At 45.2% G+C, this 22,291-nt stretch overlaps 1 protein-coding gene across 4 annotated transcripts in view; it reads left to right on the top strand.

The window, feature by feature from the left end:
* LOC141265120 (ATP-binding cassette sub-family B member 5-like) overlaps window positions 1–22,291 on the top strand; it is a 1,140,380-nt gene that overhangs the window by 957,298 nt on the left and 160,791 nt on the right. For all 4 annotated transcript variants that reach the window (XM_073677789.1, XM_073677793.1, XM_073677790.1 and 1 more), the window contains 3 exons: window positions 13,362–13,532; window positions 13,655–13,816; window positions 17,177–17,308. In XM_073677789.1, coding sequence (XP_073533890.1) covers window positions 13,362–13,532; window positions 13,655–13,816; window positions 17,177–17,308 — 465 coding nt within the window. The remainder of the gene's footprint in view (window positions 1–13,361; window positions 13,533–13,654; window positions 13,817–17,176; window positions 17,309–22,291) is intronic.

Here is a 22,291-nt window from a genome sequence, read left to right as displayed (position 1 = left end):
TAAAAATAGGCTTTGTGACTTTCAGAGTCCCTCCATCATAAATGAAACAGTATGTGCCTGATGATATGTCACACACTACATGGCTAGATAAGGTTGTAAAATGTTGAAATGACTTTTCTCGGTGAATGCATTTGTCTTAAAAAATAACGTAAAAAAAACAAAACAGTAGGATCTTTCTTTAGTATAAAAAACAGAGTCGTCAACGTAACCTCAATGTAATTACATTGTTCAGCTACTGCACCTCCTCCTCCTTCTCCAAAATGACCACATCAGTCACAAGCTGAAAGTACTGCAGCACTGCCTTGGCCAAGCGGCACAAGACTGTGCTGAAGATAACATGCTAACATGCATAATGTTTAAGTGACAAACCGCCCAGCACTGCAGAGTTGTTGAAAGCTGTAGCACAGCAGCCTGATCTGGGGATCTCACCGCTGAACATACAGCCAGGCATGGTCGTGTATGACAATGGGCGGATGACAGCCAGAGTAGATACGGTTTCCCTCTATGCCAGTCCTTTCACCGAGCTAAAGAATATGGCTGTGGTGAAATACAACTCCCACTGAGAAGCTGTTTCAGATTGAAAAACATTGGGCCCACCAGAGGATTTGATTCTGAGGGCTGACCTTTCTCCCCTCCACATAGCAACTGCAAAGTTAGCGCTATCATGAACTCTCCTGATGTAGAAGCCGGCGCACACCAGAGGATTCTCTGGTGGGACTGTCCAACCCTGCCAAGAAGCTGTCTTGGCTAGGAAAAGTGTGTGAGAAGGTTCCAGGACACTCTATGGCTGCTTTTTTACAGAGCTGGAAACCCACGCAAACACGTGGAGAACATACAAAATCCTTGCAAATGTTGTCCTTGCTGGGATTTCAACCCAGGATCCCAGCGCTGCAAGGCTTCAGTGCTAACCACTGATCCAATGTGCTGCCATTCACCCTCTGATATCTAACAGGTTGGAGAAACTTGCACCTACTACCACTCTATCTTCATCTCCTTTGTGAGAAACTAATGTATTTGGGCAGCCACTCAGTCTACCAAATAAAATTCCTGAGAAGCAAATTGGGGATGGCTTCGCTACTGGTTCTGGGGGCAGTGCTAATACCATGGCATCGTGCCATAGTTTACTGGAAATATTCCAGGCTGGTAGGAGGCAAGCAGATTCCCATAGAAAAGTACCAGCAGTAATGTTCAGGGACCCAAGCTTGTAGAAGGCGGAGACAATACAGGGAGAAATAGTGGCCACTGGAGACAGAGTATGGACACCCGCACACCACCGCCGCCATGAGGTTGTGGAACGCTTCCACCTCCACGAGCTTAAAAGGCCACATTTCAAGTTCAAGCAGCTTTAGAGGAATTCCTGGGAGAAATTACAGCTGGAGTAAATAGGGTTTCCCAAGATTTTCACCAAGCTAAAGAATATGGCTGTGGTGAAAACCTACCCAGAGCTGCCGGATCTGCTTGTCAAAGTACGCCACCTGTGTGCCCATTTTAGAACGTCAGCTACAGCTTTCTGCCTCCTTTTCCGTGCTTCAGCAGCATTTGCAACTTCCGGCTCACTGACTGGTGTCTGATGTCCCACGCGTTGGAACTCTACATTGCAGATGTTGGGAAGGATTTGTGAGCAGAAGAGGGCAGTTGTTGACTACCAGCATCAACAAGGCCGTCGGCATTCAGTTCCGACTCCACACATAAGACCTCAGGAGTGGACATGGATGTCAGACATATGTACCATTCTCCAAAACTTTGAGGACTCGACCAAGATGGTGAGCGGCAATGACGCAATAATTATCATCACCATCCCGCTTCTCTGTCTTCTGAAATGCTCTCTGCTCACAATCAAAGAGGATGCATTGCAGACAGAGCAAGATGAGATGGAGCAATGAACCATACAGGGTGATTACACACAGCCCAGCCTCATCTCATCCCAACTTGGATTGGGTGACAATGAGGAAGAGGAGGAGAAGGAGGAAGAAAAGGAGCCAGTTTCATGTGCTATAGACGTTACTACCAGCACAACTATCATACCTTCTGTTCAGCGTGGATGGCCTGAGGACAGGGAGGAGGAGAAGGAGGAGAGCATGGTCAGTCATCCTCTTGGTGAGGACACAGAAGTCTTGCCTGTTAGTAGTCTGGCATGCATGGCTGAGTTTATGTTACGCTGCCTTTCCCGTGACCCTCACGTTCTCAAAATTTGGGGTGACAGTCATTTCTGGTTGGTGACACTTCTAGACCCATGCTACAAGGAGAACTTTATATATCTCTTATTCCTGAGGCAAACAGGTCTACAAAAATGGGGCAGTACCAGAAGGCTCTTGTTGCGGAACTATTAAAAAAATTCCCATTTGAAAATGCTGGTGGCAGAGGATACACTGTTCGTTGGACAACCAAGGAATACAGGCGAGAGAGACACAACTCCAAGCCAGCAGAGGCAGGGAAACACTGTCAAAGTTCTGGGAGAGATTTCTCAGCCCCTCCCATCTCACAGGCCCTGAGGTGCGGGGTACTCTCACAAGGAGTGCAAAGTTTGGGAAGATGTAGAGGGAGTACCTTGCCGACCATACCAATGTCCTCTGTTATTCCTCTATGCCTTATAATTATTGGGTATCCAAGCTGGACACGTGGAATGAACTGCCTCTCTACGCCTTGGAGGTCCTGGCCTGTCCTGCCACTAGCGTTTTGTCAAAGCGGGTTTTTAGTTCCGCTGGTGGAATTATAACTGATAAGCGCATCCGCCTGTCAACTGAAAATGATGACAGGCTGACTCTTATAAAAATGAACAAGGGCTGGATTCAGATAGACTTCTCAACACCACCGAATGATAGCAGCGTAAAATAAACTGAAATCCAGTGTCTTTTTTTGGGAGGTGTATTCCCATGCACCTTTTCACACCCACACATGGGTATACACTTCCTGATTTTGGCTATTTGCTCTTGTCCTTGTCCTTCTCCTCATCCTCATCCTCCACCATCATATCACCAGGGTGACCGTGGTCCGTGATGCAACAACCACATAATTTTTTTAAAGGGTGTTTATGATGCATGTAAAAAAAATTTTTTATACAATATGTTAATGTATACCCCCCCAGGGGTAAATGTTTGTCAGCCCATACACTTAGTGCATGGGCATTACAAGTGTAGGAGACCCGCTCCTTTCGAATGGGAACATTTTTTTATGAGGCCCTCCTCCACATCTCTTCCAAGGGGTATTGGAGTGCCTCCAAATTTTTGGCAACCCTGGTATTCACTGCATAGGCAAACATGACCCACTTCCTAATAATGGGAACATTTTTTTCAGGAGGCCCTCATCTATGTCTCTTCCTAGGGGCATTGTAGTAGGGCCAAATTTTTGGCAGACCTTGCATTCACTGCATAGGCAAACACAATGGAAGACCCACTTCCTAATAATGGGAACATTGTTTTCAGGAGGCCCTCCTCTAATTCTCTTCGAAGGAGTATTGGGGTGAGTCAAAATTTTGTTCGCACCTGCCACTTACTGCATATGCAATAACAGTATAGGAGACAAACTTTTTAGTAATCGGAACAACAAAGCAAAGCCGGCTGATGGCTCTCTATGAATAGTGAGGTCCGACTGCTGGCCCTTTAAGAATAGTAAAGGCCGCCTGATGGCCCTAGAAAAATAGGCTTTGAGACTTTCAGAGTCCCCCCTTCATAAATGAAACAGGATGTGTATGATCATGTCTCACACACCACATGGCCAGATAAGGTTGTAAAATGTTAAAATGACATTTCCCGATGAATGCATTTGTTTTGGTTGAAAACAATGCAAAAGTGCAAAAACGCATCAATACCGCTACGTGTGAACATAGCCCAAGGTGTGGAGGAGTATTTTTGGTTTTAGTTATTTATTTTGCCTAATATACAAGTCATTACCCTGGAAAGGATGTTCCTTAACATATTTAAAATCCATTTTGGTTTCGTTTTTGTATGTTTTACTGTGAGTCCGTAAAAGTTGCGTAATACCTCTGACAACGTTGTTCACAGCAGTGACCTGAGAGTCAAAAATGCTTCCAGTGGTCTTCCCCATGCTTTTTCCATGTCATTTGAGCACTGTTCCCATCGATTTGGGCAATTTGCTCTACCTGAGCATCGAGCACCAGAGCATTTTAGTGCTTGCCTATCACTATTAACAGGCTAGACTTCCGTGTCCTCAACAAGAGGATGACTGACCATCTCCTCCTCATCCTCCACCTCCTCCTCCTCCCTGTCCTCAGGCCATCCACGCTGAACAGACGGTATGACAGTTGTGCAGGTAGTACCGTCTATAGCGCAGGAAAGTAGCTCCTCTTCTTCCTCCTCCTCCTCCTCTTCCTCAATGTCACCCAATCCACGTTGGAATGAGATGAGACTGGGCTGTGTGGAAACAACCTGTATGGTTCCTTGCTCCATCTCATCGTTGTTATGATCTGCTACAAGCACTAAGGAAAGACAGGAGATCTGTCCCTACAATAGAACTAAACTGGATCCCTACGATGTAACGGGGAACCTGATCCTGCGATCAGACCCGCTAAAGTCCTCAGCTAGTCTGTACGAAGACCTATAGATGCAAGGGAGGGATCTCTACAAGATCTAGGGACTGGGATAAAGTTGGACACCTCCTAGCAGAAATTGTAGCAGTAAAAGACAAACACACAACATAGAACATAGAGGTCAGAAGACCTAGCAAAACTAACAGAGAAAGGTAACAGAGCACCAAGCTAGCTCAAGAGTAGTATTACAATGAAGTCCAGCAAGGCCAGGAGGGCGGAGCCGGATTAAAAAGGCAAAAAAGGTCATGTGACCAGCAAACTAGAAAAAAAACAACAGGAGAGTTCTAACAATCGTGCTCTGCCTGCAATGCATCCTCTTTAATTGTGAAAAACCTGTTTTTCTGATTCATGGCCATTGTCAAACATGCATTTATGTGCTGCATGTATACCATTTTAAACCAAGCTCAAATTTTGTGCTTTTTTTTTTTTTTTAATTGTGAGCAGAGAGCGTTTCCGAAGACAGCGAAGCAAGATGGTGACGCTAAATAAGACGTCATCGTCACTCACCATCTTGGTGGAGTCCTCAAAGTTTTGGAGGATGGTACATATTTCTGACATCCATGTCCACTCCTGAGGTCTTATGTGTGGAGTCTGAACTGAAAGCCAACGGCATTGTTAATTCTGGTAGTCAACAACTGCCCTCTTCTGGTCACAAATCCTTCCCAACATCTGCAATATAGAGTTTCAACGCGTGGGGACATTGCAGATCAGTCAGTGAGCTGGAAGCTGCAAATGCTGCTGAGGCACGGCAAGGGAGGCCGAATCTGTAGCTGACTTCCTAAAATGGGCACAAAGGCGGCGTACTTTGACAAGCAGATCCGGCAGATCTGGGTAGGTTTTGAGAAACTGCTGAACCACGAGGTTAAGCATAAGGGTCAGGCATGGTACGTGTGTGAGCTTGCCTCGCCTCAGAACCACCACCAGGTTCAGGCTATTGTCACACACGACCTTGCTTGGCTGTCGAGTCAGCGGTGTCAGCCACAGATCTGCCTGCTCTTTCAGAGCTGTCCTCAACTCTTCAGCGTCGTGCGGTTTGTCACCTAAGAATATTAGGTTGCCGCTTTGCCGAGGCAGTGCTGCTTGTGAGTGATGTGGTAATTTCGGAGATGGATGTAGAAGAGAAGGAGGTGGTGCAGGAGCTGTAGAATGTGGGGGCAACCCTGAATCACCCAATGCTCGCAATCCTCGGCGTCGGGAGGATGTGTTCCTTCCCAAGGTACATCTGGGCCCTGGCTTTTATTGCATTAACCCAGTGTGCCATCAGCAAGATGTACCGTCCGTGCCCACAAGCACTTGTCTACGTCTCCGTGGTTAAGTGGATTTTCCCAGTAACTGCATTGTTGAGGGCATGGCTAATGTTGTGGAACACGTGCTCATGTAATGCGGGAACGGCACACCTGGAGAAATAGTGGAGGCTGGGGACCGAGTACCGAGGGATAACCGCCGCCATCAGGTTGCGGAAAGCTTCCATCTCTATGAGCCTAAAAGGCAACATTTCGAGTGCAAGCATTAACGAAATGTGTGAATTTAGTAGTGTGGCCTGTTCGGCATTGGCTGCATATTTGCCCTTGCGTTTCATGGACTGGGGTAGAGACAATTGAACACTGCGCTGGGACAAGGACGTAGATGTGCTTGCTGATGGTGCTAGATGACTGTGCAACGACACGTGCATCTTCGCATGTGCCATGGACAGGGGATTGGCGTGCACGCACAACAGCAGAAGAAGCAGTGGTGTCACCCACAGACACTGTTTCTGTACCCTGGGGATTGGCCCACTTAGTCTGGTGCTTTGCTGTCAGTTGCCTGATCATGCTGGTAGTGGTCAGGCTGCTAGTTTTGCTACCCCTGCTAAGGCTGGCCTGCCAGGTGGTGCAAATGGCATTTTTGGGGTTATCTGCAGAGTCTTTAAAAAATAACCAGACTCGGGAAGACCTAACAGTTGTACTGGCAACTTCTGTCGTGTTGGCGTTACGAGTAATACTTTCCCATCTTGTGTCTGCGGCCACCACACTGCTTCTTCCAGCCTGTTATGGTGCTACGCCTTCTTCCCCCTGTGTGCTGCTGTCCTCGCTCTTTATGTCTCCCTGCCAGGTTGGTTCACTTACTATATCATCCACCATCTCGTCTTCCAATTCCACACCCTGGTCCTCCTCCTGACTTTCTGGCAATTGTGTCTCATCATCATCATCCACCTCTTGTGACAGTAATTGCACTTTCCCACCATTGCCTTCGTGTGACCATGGCTGCTCCAATATTTGGGCATAGATACACGCATTCTCCTCTTGACTCGCTTGAAGCTGGCTGGGCGAGAGGACTGAATCTACAAATGGAAAAGTGAACAGCTCTTCTGAGTGTTCAAGTGTGGGATCAGTTGTCTCCGGGCACTCGGTATAGTGGGAAGAATATGCGGTCCAGACTAGAGATGAGCGGTGTTCGACTAGAACTGTTCGCGAATCTCAAATTTGAGCTGTTTTGGGCGGTGTTCGAGTTGTTCGACGAACCCGAACGATTTGCAAAAAATTCGGCTGTTCAAGGTTATGTTCGATAACTGTTCGTGCACCAAAGGCGTGTCCTGCATGTCTGGCGCTATTTAGAGCACCAATCATGCAGGGATAGTCTGCCACTCACTGTAATGCCACAGCAATGGTGGTTGTGGCATTATAGTGATTGCCCAAATCGATGGGAACAGTGCTCACAGTGAAACATGAAAAGCCGGCAATTCAGCAGCGGCATACACCGGTACACGACAATTTAGAACAGAAAGAATAGAGAATCACACATAGATTAGATAGATAGAAACATGTCAGTCACATATATATGAAGTACAGTGACAGTGTTGCTTACTGTACTTGTCATTTAGTGTAAAGGATTTATTAAAAAAAATAATAGTGCGAAGCCCCACGTCAATTTTTTTTTAATTATTTCATGAAATAATTTAAAAAAAAAGGGCTTGCCTATATTGTTGTGTCCGGCCAGGTACAAATAGGCAGCTGGTGGTTGGGGGCAGCCCGTTCCTGCCTGCTGTACCTGGCTGGACACAAATATAGTGCGAAGTCCCACATCAATTTTTTTTAAATTATTTCATGAATTTCCTGAAATAATGAAAAAAAATTGACGTGGGGCTTCGCACTATATTTGTGTCCAGCCAGGTACAGCAGGCAGGAACGGGCAGCCCCCAACCACCAGCTGCCTATTTATACCTGGCCGGACACAACAATATAGGGAAGGCCTTTATTTCTTAATTATTTCATGAACTTCATGAAATAATTAAAAAAAAAATACGTGGGGCTTCGCCCTATTTTTGTGTCCAGCCAGGTACAACTAGGCAGCTGGGGGCTGGAATCTGCCTGCGCTTCTCAGTGTCTGCGGGATGACAGGCTGGATGACAGCTTTCTGCTGCGATCCAGCCTGTCATCTCGATGTAGCAGAGCTGGAGCTGTCCTGGGAACCATCGAAAGGTAAGGATGATGTTGCTTTATTATTTTTCTTTTATTGCAGGAGATCATTGGCTTCAGCTGGAATGGGCGTGATGGTAAGTATGGCTTAATTTAGAACAATAAAGAATTGTGTGTTTATTTCAATTAAAGGACTTTTTTCTGGGTGTTGTGTTTTTTTTTAACTTTGACTATGGGGTCAGTAATGGGGGTGTCTTATAGACGCCTCTCCATTACTAACCTGGCCTTGATGTCAGCTGGCATTATAAGCTGACATCAACCCCAACCCTATTACCCCACTGCCACTGCTACAGGGCAGTGGGAAGAGCGAGGCTAAGTGCCAGAATTGGCGCATCCTATGGATGCGCCATTCCTGGGACGGCTGACGGCTGGTGTTTCTAGCCTGGGAGGGGGCCAATATTCATGGCACCCTTCCTGGGCTATTAATATCAGCCCCCAGCTGTCTGCCTAGCCTTTGCTAGCTATTAAAATAGGGGGGACCCCACGTCATTATTTTGGGGGGGTCCCCCATTTTAATAGCTAGTAAAGGCTAGGTATTCAGCTGGGGGCTGATATTAGTAGCCTGGGAAGCTCCATGGGTATTACCCCCTTCCCAGGCTTCAAACTTCTTCCCCAGCCGTCTGCTTAACCTCCGCTAGAGACTAAAATTACGGGGAACCCCACGCCAATTTTTTTTTTAATAAATCCTTTATTTTAACACTAAATGACAAGTACAGTAACCAACACTGTCACTGTACTTCTTATATATGTGACTGACATGTTTCTATCTATCTAATCTATGTGTGATGCTCTATCTTTCTGTTCTAAATTGTCGGGTACCGCTGCTGAATTGACGGCCGGCTTCTTTAAAGAGACGGTGCATGAAAACACTATTATTTTTTTAAATAAATCCTTTACACTAAATGACAAGTACAGTAAGCAACACTGTCACTGTACTTATTATATATGTGACTGACATGTTTCTATCTATCTAATCTATGTGTGAAGCTCTATTCATTCTGTTATAAATTGTCGGGTACCGCTGCTGAATTGCCGGCCGGCTTTTTTAAAGAGACGGTGCATGAAAACACTAATATTTTTTTTAATAAATCCTTTACACTAAATGACAAGTACAGTAACCAACACTGTCACTGTACTTCTTATATATGTGACTGACATGTTTCTATCTATCTAATCTATGTGTGATGCTCTATTCCTTCTTGTCTAAATTGTCGGGTACCGGTGTATGCCGCTGCTGAATTGCCGGACGGCTTTTTTAAAGAGAGCGTTTTCTGAGCAGTTTGTCAGCTTTTGGACACCTTTGAAGGTGTTTTCTATGTGTTTCTATGTGTTTTTGTTTGCCTGCCATTGGTTTTAACGGTGTTTGACGGTGTTCTAAGGTGTTCGACGAACAGTTCGACGAACAGTTCCTCGAACATCCCGGTGTTCGACGAACCGAACCCGAACACTATGGGGGTGGCTCAACACTAGTCCAGACTCATGTCTACTGTGACTAGACTGTATGGAAGATGGGGTGGTGGTGGTGACAAAGTGACTGGAAGCATTATCTGCTATTCAACCAACAACCTTTTGACACTGCTCTGAGTTCAATAGTGATTTACTGCGGTCCTCTATTAATTCAGACAGGAAGGTTGAGCGACAAGATGTGGGTGTTTGTTGTGGCACAATTTCAGCTTGCTCACAGCCACGTCCTCGACCTGGGCTTCCGCATCCACCATCACGTCCATTTCCCCATCCCTTGCTACGCACTTTGACCATTTTAAATGGAGGACAATATTTTCCACATTCATGAGAAATGGCTGATTTTGGAATTCAGTTATATGTGATACGTCTGATAGAGAACCACTGGTTTAAATCGCAGGCCTGCAATTTACTAATATTATTCTACACAGAGATCTAGTGTGAATAGTTTGACCGACACACTGCAACAAAATAAAAATGGAAGAAATGGCTGATTTTGAAACACTCTTATAGGTGTTATGTCTGACAGAGAACCAGGGTTCTAAATAGCAGGCCTGTAATTTACTAATACTATTCGTCATTGACACCTAGTGTGAATAGCTTGAGCGACACACTGCAACAGAATGGAGAAGGAGGCCAATATATTCCACGTTCAGTTCAAATTTCTGGATTTTTATTGCTGAAATATGGAACTGTTCTGACTGTATTCTGCAGTGCTAACAAGCAAATGGAACAGAAAAATTGTGTACTCTGGATTGCTTTTTAAGCAAATAACCAGGATTAAGATAAAAAAAAATTGCCCTGGCCCCTGATATCTGGGGCTATGTCTACAAATATCTGCAATTATTACAGCAGCAGTAGGCAAGACGTTCAATTGACCCTCTTGCACCATATGCACTGCAGTCTGCCATATGCACTGCCTGCCTAACTCCTGCTATCACCACTGAATATATGCAGCTGGATCAGTCCTCAGAAGGACTGTTAGTTCAGATGGATATGTATACATGTTGAGTAATACCTATACTAACTATTAACAAGCAAATCTCTCCCTTACTCAGCAGCACCTCTCACTACTCTGCCTGTTTCCGGGGTAGACTGTGACGAGCATAGCGGCACCAGGTCTTATATAGACCTGATGATGCTGTTCGGCCAGCCAATCACTGTAATGCCCACAACCAACATGGCTACAGCATTACAGTGCATCACAGGCAATCTCTGCATGTTCATTGGCTCTCTAAAGTGCGCCAAACATGCAGGGAGGGGACGCAAGTTCCCGCCCAAGCAACCCAGAAATACTCGCCGAGCTTATTGAGCACTGTGATGCTCGGGCGAGTAGTATAGGTTGTCTTGATTGATTGGAGAGCCCATAATTCTGGTCTATCTAGGTTTCCAGTGTTAATAGGACTGTATCAAATAAGCAAGCAATATACTGTTCATAGTTCATACCTTACTAAGTTGGAACAATCCCTTTAAGTACGAGCAGATATTGAGCTATTGAATTGTCACTCTCGCTGTAACACCTGTAGGGACATTTTCTTGCTTTAGTGTGGAGGCACTGCAGGGGAAATGAACACTCACTGGCGCAATTCCTCCTACAGCAGATTTCTGGTGCTCCCAGCAGTGGAATAATCAGGTATCGGCTTATTTTTTGATAAGCCTTCTAACAAAAAAAAATTAAATTTATAAAAAGATAAGCCCTTTAATGTCATCTCCAAATGTATCTCGAAACTATGTGCCAGGAATTACTAGGAGACAAAAATTGTAATATGACATTTCTGAGATATAGCAGCATAGATTGCCAAATGTCTCTGCTGCTCGCTAAAAATAAGGTTTAGAAGTTTAGTATAAGACTGTGTAGCACCCCGAGGGCTCGGCTGCTACAGGGGTATTGCACCTCAAACCAGAGGTGTGATATTCCACTCCCGGGTAAGGATGGAGTGTGGACCAGGACTCAGTAAGCTGCATGCACCACACACACCCCATTTCCGAGGAACAGACCAACGGTGCTCCCACTAGACAGAGTGCAGGCACGACAGCTTCTGTTCCTGGCTGGAGTGGGGAGGGGAAAGTACACCCAGTGGTGTAGGAGCAGATAGGGGTGGGTTTCTGGGCATAGATAGGAACCCATTGGTTGCTAGTCACCTGGGCTCACACATAGAGGGAGGTATATAAGGTGGGCAACATCTTAGATCAGTGTTCAGTTCAGGCAGGAGGAGAAGAGGAGAGGAGCTCAGCCAGAGAGGGCTGACAGGGAGCTGTGGCACAGTCTGGGCCCAGCTCCAGAGGTAGGCCTGGAGTGGAGGCCAGAAGCAGCAGAGAGAGAGAGGAGAAGGAACGGAAAGGAAAGTAAGAAAGGAACTGGAACAGAGGAGAAAGGAAGCAAGGAACACAGAGAAAGGCCCAGAGACACGAAGGCAGAAGGAACCCCATATGCCCAGAGGAGATACTGGGTGAAGGGTTGGCAGAGCAGGGTACCGGAACCCAAATTGGTGGAGGTGACTAATCCTCAGCCAAAACCGGAGGTTGTGACCACATCTTGGTGCGACCCCTCACTACATCCACCAGAAAGGCATACCGCATAGGGTCAGGGAAACCGGGAGAGGCTTCGCCAACAGAAGGCCCGAGGAAGCTGGACAAAGGTGGGTCACTGGTGGGGACGGCCAGTAGAAAGGAAGAGAGGGGAGCTCTGAACCACACTCTGGAATTGCCTGGGAGTTGACCGAGTCCCTCACCTGGTGGACGCAGCACGGCTTGGGCAGTCATCGCCTGCAGCATTGACCTGAATAACAACCGTGAGTAAAGCTTTGGAAACTGCAATTACAAGTCTCTGTGTTTCATCGCCGTACCAGCACCATCAGTACTGGGACACTCACACCATCACTACCACCATCATCCACATTAGCTGCCCTGAGGCAATACTCCTCCCGTGGGGAGTTATCCCATACTCAGCTGCGCAACCAACATCAGCCTCAGCGGTCGGCAGCGCAGCGGCGGTCCCCACTGACCGCAATCCACGGGTGGAATAGTCGGACACTTATTACAATACAAATAGACTGCCACTGGTTTGACCACCCTGGGCACGGACCGGGTCACCGCCACACGGAGACTACAACCCCCAGCATCTCAGCGATCCGGCTCCGGGTATTCCCCTGCACAGCACAGGCCCAGGGGGCGCGTCAACTTTGCTACCCAGCAGCTGATACACTGAATAGGGGCTTTGTAATAAAAGTTCGGAGACAAATCTAAGATTCTTGGAAGAGCGATAAGCTTTTCTGTGTCTGATTCAAAGATATTGGTCAGTCCATGTTACTTTGAATCTCTACAATGCAGCAGATGTGAACAGTGTAGAGTACTACAATTTATAAGCTCTAGGTTAGTTTGATTTTAAAGCACCACTCCAGCGTTTTATTTTTTTATTTCACTGCTGAAGTGGTGCTACTAATGTAAGTTCCCTGCCCTTAGTATTATACTCCAGAGGTGCCATTTTCAGCTGTTCCCAGTAGCACTCCGGTTCCGATCCGCATCTTGTGACCACAACTTTTCACTGACTGTAAGTCAGAGCTATTGATCACAAGCTCTCAATGCAAGTCTATAAGAGCCTCGGTCTGGCCTCTTTTTGGCTCTCATATACTTATATTGAGTTGTGACTTCCGGATTACCCAGCAAACACTTGAGCAATTGGGCAGGTCACAACCTGCAGAAGATGATCGGAGTGGCACTTATAACAGATGAAGATGGCGGCTGGTGAGTATAATATTAGGGGCTGGGAACTTAGATTAATGACACCACTCCAGTAATATAAAAAACACACTTGAGTGATGCTTTAAATACTTGGTTAATAAGGCAAAGGTTAAAGCAAAAGGTCAACTCATACTTTTCATGATTTTCTGTTCTTTTAGAAATTTGAAACTCTTGTTGGGGAAAGAGGAGCTCAGTTGAGTGGTGGCCAAAAACAAAGAATAGCAATCGCCAGAGCTTTGGTACGAAATCCTAATATACTTCTGCTGGACGAGGCCACCTCTGCTCTGGATACTGCTAGTGAGTCTGTTGTACAAGCTGCTCTAGACAAGGTAAATGTTCATGTGTTGTCAGATAAAATAATGAAAGTTCACATGATCTTGAACTTTTTTTGCAGTTATATTACAGCAGTTTAATGTTTATTATCTGATAAGGATATTATACCTGTTTTCAGGCCATTGAAGGACGTACTACAATTGTTATTGCTCACCGTCTCAGCACTGTGTGGACAGCAGATTTGATTGTGGTGGTAGAGAATGGAACTGTCGCTGAACAAGGGACACATTCAGAACTAATGGAAAGAAGGGGAATATATTATTCACTTGCAACAGCCCAGGTATGTTCATGATATGACAACAAAATTAGTTAATATATTTTTGGTCTATCATACCATTTACATACAATTTTATAGCAGCAGTAGTTGTAGCATTTTCTCCTTAGATTTTATCTACCTAAACAAAGGTTTAGGCTCAATAGAAGAAAACCGCTTTCCAGAACATACTGTATATAACAAGATCTGTTTTTTGGCAAAGTGAACACAGAATAAATAGACCTCTAGCACATACAGTTATATGAAAAAGTTTGGGCACCCCTATTAATCTTAAGCTTAATGTTTTATAAAAATTGGTGTTTTTGCAACAGCTATTTCAGTTTGATATATGTAATAATTGTTGGACACAGTAATGTTTCTGCCTTGAAATGAGGTTTATTGTACTAACAGAAAATGTGCAATCTGCATTCAAACAAAATTTGACAGGAGCATAAGTATGGGCACCCTTATCATTTTCTTGTTTTAAATACTCCTACCTACTTTTTACTGACTTACTAAAGCACTTTTTTTGGTTTTGTAACCTCATTGAGCTTTGAACTTCATAGCCAGGTGTATGCAATCATGAGAAAAGCTACTTAAAGTGGCCACTTGCAAGTTGTTCTCCTGTTTGAATCTCCTCTGAAGAGTGGAATCATGGGCTCCTCAAAACAACTATCAAATGATCTGAAAACAAAGATTATTCAACATAGTTGTTCAGGAGAAGGATACAAAAAGCTGTCTCAGAGATTTAACCAGTCAGTTTCCACAGTGAGGAACATAGTAAGGAAATGGAAGAACACAGGGACAGTTCTTGTTAAGGCCCGAAGTGGCAAGCCAAGTAAAACATCAGAAAGGCAGAGAAGAAGAATGGTGAGATCAGTCAAGGACAATCCTCAGACCACCTCCAGAGAGCTGCAGCATCAACTTGCTGTAGATGGTGTCACTGTGCATCGGTCAACTATACAACGCACTTTGCACAAGGAGAAGCTGTATGGGAGAGTGATGCGAAAGAAGCCGTTTCTGCAAGCACGCCACAAATAGAGTCGGCTGAGGTATGCAAAAGCACATTTGGAGACGCCAGTTTCTTTTTGGAAGAAGGTCCTGTGGACTGATGAAACCAAGATTGAGTTGTTTGGTCATACAAAAAGGCGTTATGCATGGCGGCAAAAAAACACAGCATTCCAAGAAAAACACTTGCTACCCACAGTAAAATTTGGTGGAGGTTCCATCATGCTTTGGGGCTGTGTGGCCAATGCCGGCACCGGGAATCTTGTTAAAGTTGAGGGACGCATGGATTCCACTCAGTATCAGCAGATTCTTGACAATAATGATCAAGAATCAGTGATAAAGTTGAAGTTACGCAGGGGATGGATCTTTCAGCAAGACAATGATCCAAAACACCGCTCCAAATCTACTCAGGCATTCATGCAGAGGAACAATTACAATGTTCTGGAATGGCCATCCCAGTCCCCAGACCTGAATATCATTGAACATCTGTGGGATCATTTGAAGAGGGCTGTCCATGCTCGGCGACCATAAAACTTAACTGAACTGGAATTGTTTTGTAAAGAGGAATGGTCAAAAATACCTTCATCCAGGATCCAGGAACTCATTAAAAGCTACAGGAAGCGACTAGAGGCTGTTATTTTTGCAAATGGAGGATCTACTAAATATTAATGTCACTTTTCTGGTGAGGTGCCCATACTTATGCACCTGTCAAATTTTGTTTGAATGCAGATTGCACATTTTCTGTTAGTACAATAAACCTCATTTCAAGGCAGAAACATTACTGTGTCCAACAGTTATTGCATATATCAAACTGAAATAGCTGTTGCAAAAACACCAATTTTTATAAAACAATAAGCTTAAGATTAATAGGGGTGCCCAAACTTTTTCATATAACTGTAAATAGCCAGTACATACAATCATACATACATACTAGAAATGATCAAACTGTCTTGAAATTTGCAGATCCCGGTAAATTCAAACAAAGTGCAATTCGATTTGCATGGATCGCAAAAAAAAATGCCCAGCGCTATTTCGCACATTGTTGAAGAGAGTGGGCACACATGGCATGAGGCATGGCATCATAATGGCAATCAGTTATCACATTATATAGTCTAGAGCTGCCTATTCCTGCTCCCTAAATAAAGGGATAATTTTTAGACTGCTTGTGAAAAAGCTATTGCGTTTAGCTTAGAAAAGAACAACACTATTGATACTCCCCAAACAAGGATAATTTTTAAACCAACCCGTGTGAAGCCACGGCTTCCTCCCTTTGCATTGTCTATGTTGAAACACCAGAGAGGCAGGCATCATTTTTGGATCATTTTTGGATAGATTTAACAACATAAGTAGCTAAAACAGCCTAATAATGCAGGATGTTGTTAAATAAATACCCGCCACCATCTGTTTTTCCCTAACCAGGTAGGTTGAGGTCACTTTGGTATTCTAAGGCTGTGTTTTGATTAAAATGCTAGAAAGATATTTAACACAGTCCTAGCTGACCTCAGAGCGTTTCGCATCTCGTTCTGAGAAATTGTATAGGTTTATAAGCACTTTGAGATTTGCAGTGAATCAATTTGCCATGAATCATATTTTTTTAATTATTCAGCATTCAGAAGCACTCATGCCTAATCACTTTCCTGAAGATGGCAGCTGAACCTTTAACATTTTCATTTGCTTGGGAGCAAAATGATGCATCAGTGTCACCAGTTGGGCATCACTACAGGACTAATTAAAGATATAAACCCACAGTTTATTATCACATAACATGATTTCCTAATGTTTTATTATGATAAATTATCTTTTTCCAAAGTAATCCGATTTGCTGTATGAAACAATGCTTAGTAAAGTAATAAGAAACATTCGCATTTCGTTCTTAACCTAATTTAAATCGAATATGTCAACAGAAAATGAGTTATCAGGTTTTTCTGTTAAATGTATTTTTTAAAAGTTTTTGGCAATGTTGTTTTCATATTGACCACTGTGGCTTTTGTAGACTTTAAGATACCGTTGTTTCACTAAATTTACATTTACTTTACTTTACTTTAAAATCTCCCGTCTCAAAACGGAAAATTACGGTTTAAAATAGCTCCAGTGGCAAGTATAAAAATTATGAGATTACTAATTTAATTTACACAAAGAAATATATATACAGTAATATAGACTTTTCTTTTGTTCATTCATTTTGCATTTTTGTTAATTGATAAAAGTAAACTATTGATTTTTCTGTCTTGGAAAGTATTCTTACTTTGCAGCATCTTTTCCATGCCTGTTTAAAACTTTTGCACAGTAGTTTCTCGTTATATTCATGGGTCAACTCATGATGTAGAGAAGGACTTTGCAACAAAATAATCTCACTCCCACAACTTGCTTTATTTTCAGACTATAAAAGCAGCAGAAGAGGCAGAAACTGGACAAAATGAGGAAGCAAAACAGGACAAACCACCTCTAGCGCAGAGATTTTCCATATCTGATAATGGAGAGACAGGAGATAATGAAAAGGAATCAGAAGAGGTGAAGAGATAAGAAGTAGAGATAAGATATATTCAAAGGGAATTGAATTCTACTCGAATAATACAAAAACTTGCATTTGCCTAAAAGGGGATTTTTTGAAATTCAGCTGAATCGTAAAGTACCATCAAAAAGTTAACCCCAAAGGTTGTTTGCACGTTAATGACCAGGCCAATTTTTACAATTCTGACCACTGTCAATTTTTGTGCTAATTACTCAGGAATGTTTCAACGGATCCCACTGATTCTGAGATTGTTTTTTTGTGACATATTGTACTTCATACTAACACTAACCCCAACCCTAACACTAACCCTAACACAACCCTAACCCTATCACAACCCTAATCCTATCACACCCCTAATCCTAACACAATCCTATCCCTACCCCCAACCTAACCCTACCCCTAACCCTAACCCAACCCTACCCATACCCCTAACCGTACCTCTAACCCTACCGATAACAATACCAAAACCCTTACCCTACCCCTAACCCTACCCCTAATCTTAACCCTAACCGTAAATGTAATCGTAGAGTTTATTTTTTACGCCGTTCCTCATGTGGTATAAGTGATTAGACTACTTTATTCCTCGGGTCGGTGTGATTACAGCAATACCAGATTCATATCGGGTTTTTATATTTGGCAGCTGTCACACACTAAAAGACACTTTTTTTTTGCAAAGAATAGTTTTTGTAATCATTTTTCCATATTTCGGCCAACAGAGTCATCAAAGGGCTTGTTTTTTGCTGGACAAGTTGACGTTTTTATTGGTACCATTTTCAGGCAAAAGGCATTTTTTGATCGCTTTATATTCCGATTTTTGGAAGGTGGAATAAACAAGAACCAACAATTCAGGTCAGTACTAGTGATGAGCGAGCCCTAAAATGCTTGTGTACTCGTTCAAGTCAAGCATATTGGAATGCTTGAGAGCTCGGGCCGAGTAATGAGCCCAATGTAAGTCTATGGGAAACTCAAGCATTTATCAGGTGGTTCCCCTCGGCGGTCTATAGAGGGCCTAAAAATTGCCCAAATCGATGGGAACAGTGCTCAAATGACATGGGAACAGCATGAGGAAGACCCGTGGAAGCATATCTGACTCCCAGGGCACTGCCTAAAACTGTGGTCATCTCATCAAACGTGGTACTATATTACTATATTGCTGCGGTAATAATACAGACATTTTTGGCAACGTGACAAATCTTAAGCTCCATTTAAAATGGGTAAGGTGTGTGTCAAGGGATGGGGAAGTGGACATTGTGGTGATGGTGATAGTGCACGCAGAGGCCGTGGGCAAGATGAAACTGTGCCTGCTGAGGAAGTGTGGCACCCCTGAGGGTTCGACCGCCACAGGGATGCTGCACTTCTGTAATGGAGTGTAGTGTTACTCCTCTGAGGTAAGAACAGTGTGATGGTCAGGACCCCACCTCCACATCCAACACCACACTTCTCCCACCAGAGGGAGCTAGAATGCACTAGGTGCTGCCCTCCTGGTAATCGGGAGACTGGGGAACCAAGAGATAGGGGAACCATTTAGTGGGTGAGGGTGGAGGACTCACATATTTGTGACACTTTAAATTTCATATTTAATAAATAAAGCCATTTTGGTTTGGGTTCTTGGATTGTGATCTCCCACGCTGAACGTGGATCCTGTGTGGGCCTGCAGCGGAGGGAGACACGGCCCTCGTACCCCGGCCTTGGGTCGAGGGGCAGGATGCAGATAATGAGTGTCTAAGCCCGGTCAAGGACCATGAACAAGAAGGCCCGGAGCTTAAGAGTGTAGCTCCACCACAAATGGGTCCCAGGGAGGATGCAGACGGAGCGGTGTACGCCACCTGTCCTCGCCGACCTGATATATTCAGAGGGATTCCGGCTGCAAGAGGGGTACCGGCCTCCAACACCCGACCTTGCTACTCCACGTCCGGGTCGGGAAAGCCCAGTAGGCCCTGAGGATCCCACCGGGTATCGGAAGGAGCGGAGCTGCCACCCGTACCCTTTTTCTGAGAGAAGTTCAGAGGGAGACCCGGCCTATCTACACACACACAGACAGGAAAGGACCCGGTCTGAAGTCTAGGAACACTCTGGTGCAGGGTCCTGATTTAACACTGGACTTACTCGGAGGTTGTCGGACCCCTTCGTCTCTGATGACCGCAGAACTCCGTGAGGAGCAGGGAGTCGCCTTCCTACTGCCATCTCTTTCGTGAGTAAAGCCTTGGAAGTTCACCCCTATGGCCTCCGGACTATTTATTCTGCACTACACCGCACTACGCAGCACCAGACCTCCTGGACTACTACCCGCTCCGTCCTGTTCCTCTGCCCTGAGGCCCTGCTCCACCTGTGGGGAGTAGTAACAACGTCAGCTGCCATAACACCATGCCTTGGCGGACTTCAGCAGCGCTGGTGGCCATCACCAGGTGCCACAGGTGGCGTAGTCGAAATCAGACACTCAACCCGGATAAGCCCATACCATCTCTTTTTTTTTAATGTGACGGCCCTGGGCACGAAGCGGGTCCGGGCCACGGCTGCACCCCATCTCTCCATCACAGGACCCGACTCCGAGTCCCCCATCTCCCAGGGTAAGGGCTTACAGAAGGCTTTGAGGCGTCACATAACCACAACAAACACCCACGTCATGTCGAATTACCTTCCTGTCCCAATTTCAAGGGGGCTGCAGAACACCACTATTGAAGCCAGAGCAGTGTGAAAAGGTTGTTGGATGGAAAGCAGATAAAGTTTCCAGTCAGTTTGCCACCACCACCACCCTGTGTTCCACATGGTCCAGCCTCAGTAGATGTGAGTCTGGATCCCATTATTATTACTTTATCGCCAGTTATTCCATGGCCCTTTGCATGTGAAAAAGGGGTATACATCACAAAAACAATTACAATAATCTTGAACAAAAATGTGACAGCAACTGGTACAGGAGAGGACTCTGCCCACGAGGGTTTAGTCTACAAGACATGGGTGAGGATACAGTAGATGAGGATAGAGCTCATCTTGCAGCAGTATGGTGGAGCGAGTGTTACTGCAGGTTGTATGCCGGTCGCAGGAGGTTGGTCTTCAGCTTCCTTTTAAAGGTTTCAACAGTAGGCAAGAGTCAGAAATGGTGGGGTAGAGAGTTACAGAGAAGAGGGGGATGCACGGGAGAAATCTTGTATGCGATTGTGGGAAGAGGAGATAAGAGGGGAGTAGAGAAGGAGATCTTGAGAAGATCGGAGGTTGCGTTCAGGTAAGTCCCGGGAGACTAGGTCACAGATGTATGGAGAAGACAAGTTGTGGATAGCTTTGCATTCCACGGTTAGGGTTTTGAACTGGAGTCTCTGAAGTGCTTTTGTAGATTCATGGTTGAGGAATGTGAGGATCAAGGAGATTTTTTTTTTTACTTGGAGTTGGCATCTTCCTCACCCTGATCCTCCTTCCTCCCACCATTCTGAGTGCCTTGAGACAACTGATCCCACACTTGGACACTTCGAAGAGCTGTTTTGTTCATCTTTCCATTCATAGAATCTGGCCTCTCGCTTGGTCCGCTCGGAAGTTCACAGTTCTTGGAATGCAAGCGCAAGTATGCAGCCAGCCACCCACAGGCTGCAATACTAAACTGTCACATTTCTGGACTGCTTGCACTTAAAATGTTGCCTTTTAGGCTCATGGTGGCGGAAACTTTCCACAACCTCATGGCAATGGCGGCCGGGTGACCATACTCGTTCCCCAGCCACCACTATTTCTCCCAGTATCGTCTCTGCCTTCCGCAAGCACGGGTCCCACAACATTACCCGTGCCCTCCCCAATGGACTTAAGTGGGAAGGACAGCCTAACCATAAACACGTGGACAGGTGAATGTGGCTAGGGATGGTACTGTGCCAAGTCCACAGTAAAAAAGCAGCCATAGAGTGGGGAGCCAGTGAAGGGATTGACAGAGAGGAGAGGCCAGGGAATAGTGAGGGGACAGGTGGATTAGTCAGGCAACAGAGTTTAGGATAGATTGGAAGAATGCAAGAGTGTTAAAAGGGAGATCACAGAGCAGAAGGTTGCAGTCAACGAGAAGGGAGATGATGAGCGCGTGCACTAGTGTTTTTGTAGATTCGTGGTTGAGGAATGTGAGGATCCAGGAGATTTTTTTTACTTGGAGTCGGCATCTTCCTTACCCTCATCCTCCTTCCTCCCACTATTCCGAGTGCCCTGAGACAACTGATCCCACACTTGGACACTTCGAAGAACTGTTTTGTTCAACTTTCCATTTATAGATTCTGGCCTCTCGCTTGGTCCACTCAAATGTGGAAAGAGCTTGGATATGTGATTTGATGGAGAGATTAGAGTCCAGGGTTACTTCAATAGCTGTTCACTTTTCCATCGATAAATTTGGACCTCTGAACCGGCCAGCTTCGAGCAGGGCGACAGAAAATCATATGTAGCGATTTGAGGAGCCATGGTCACCCAAAAGTGATGGTGCGAAAGTGCAAATACTGTCGCAAGAGGTGCATAACGATGAGACACAATGGACAGAAAGCACGGAGGAGGACCAGGGTGTTGAAGTGAAAAATGAAGCGGTGGACGATGAAGTCACTAACCCAACCTGGCAAGGGGACATGTAGAGCAAGGATAGAAGCACACAGGGGGAGGGAGGCTTAGCACCACAACAGGCAAGAAGAAGCAGTGTGGTGGCCACAGACACAAGGCGGGCAACTGCTCCCCTGAACACCAACACGCCGGAAGTTGCCCGTACAACTGTTAGGTTTTCCCGAGTCTGGTTCTTTTCTAAAGACTGTTTAGATAACCCCAAAAAGGCCATTTTCAACATCTGCCAGGCCGGCATCAGCAAGAGCACCAAAACTACTAGCCTGACCACCACCAGCATGCTCAGGCACATGACAGCAAAGCACCTGACAAGCTGGGCCAAACATAAAGGTCCAGAAACAGTGTCTGCGGGTGACACCACTGCCTCTTCCGCTGTTGTGCATGCACGCCAATCCCCTGTCCATGGCGCATGCAAA

This window comes from Phyllobates terribilis, unplaced genomic scaffold, assembly GCF_046119375.1.
Source record: "Phyllobates terribilis strain yellow unplaced genomic scaffold, ASM4611937v1 Scaffold_4__5_contigs__length_816908805, whole genome shotgun sequence".
Classification (NCBI taxonomy): domain Eukaryota; kingdom Metazoa; phylum Chordata; class Amphibia; order Anura; family Dendrobatidae; genus Phyllobates; species Phyllobates terribilis.
The sequence above is the reverse complement of the archived record's forward strand: the minus strand, read 5'-3'. Positions and strand labels throughout refer to the sequence as shown.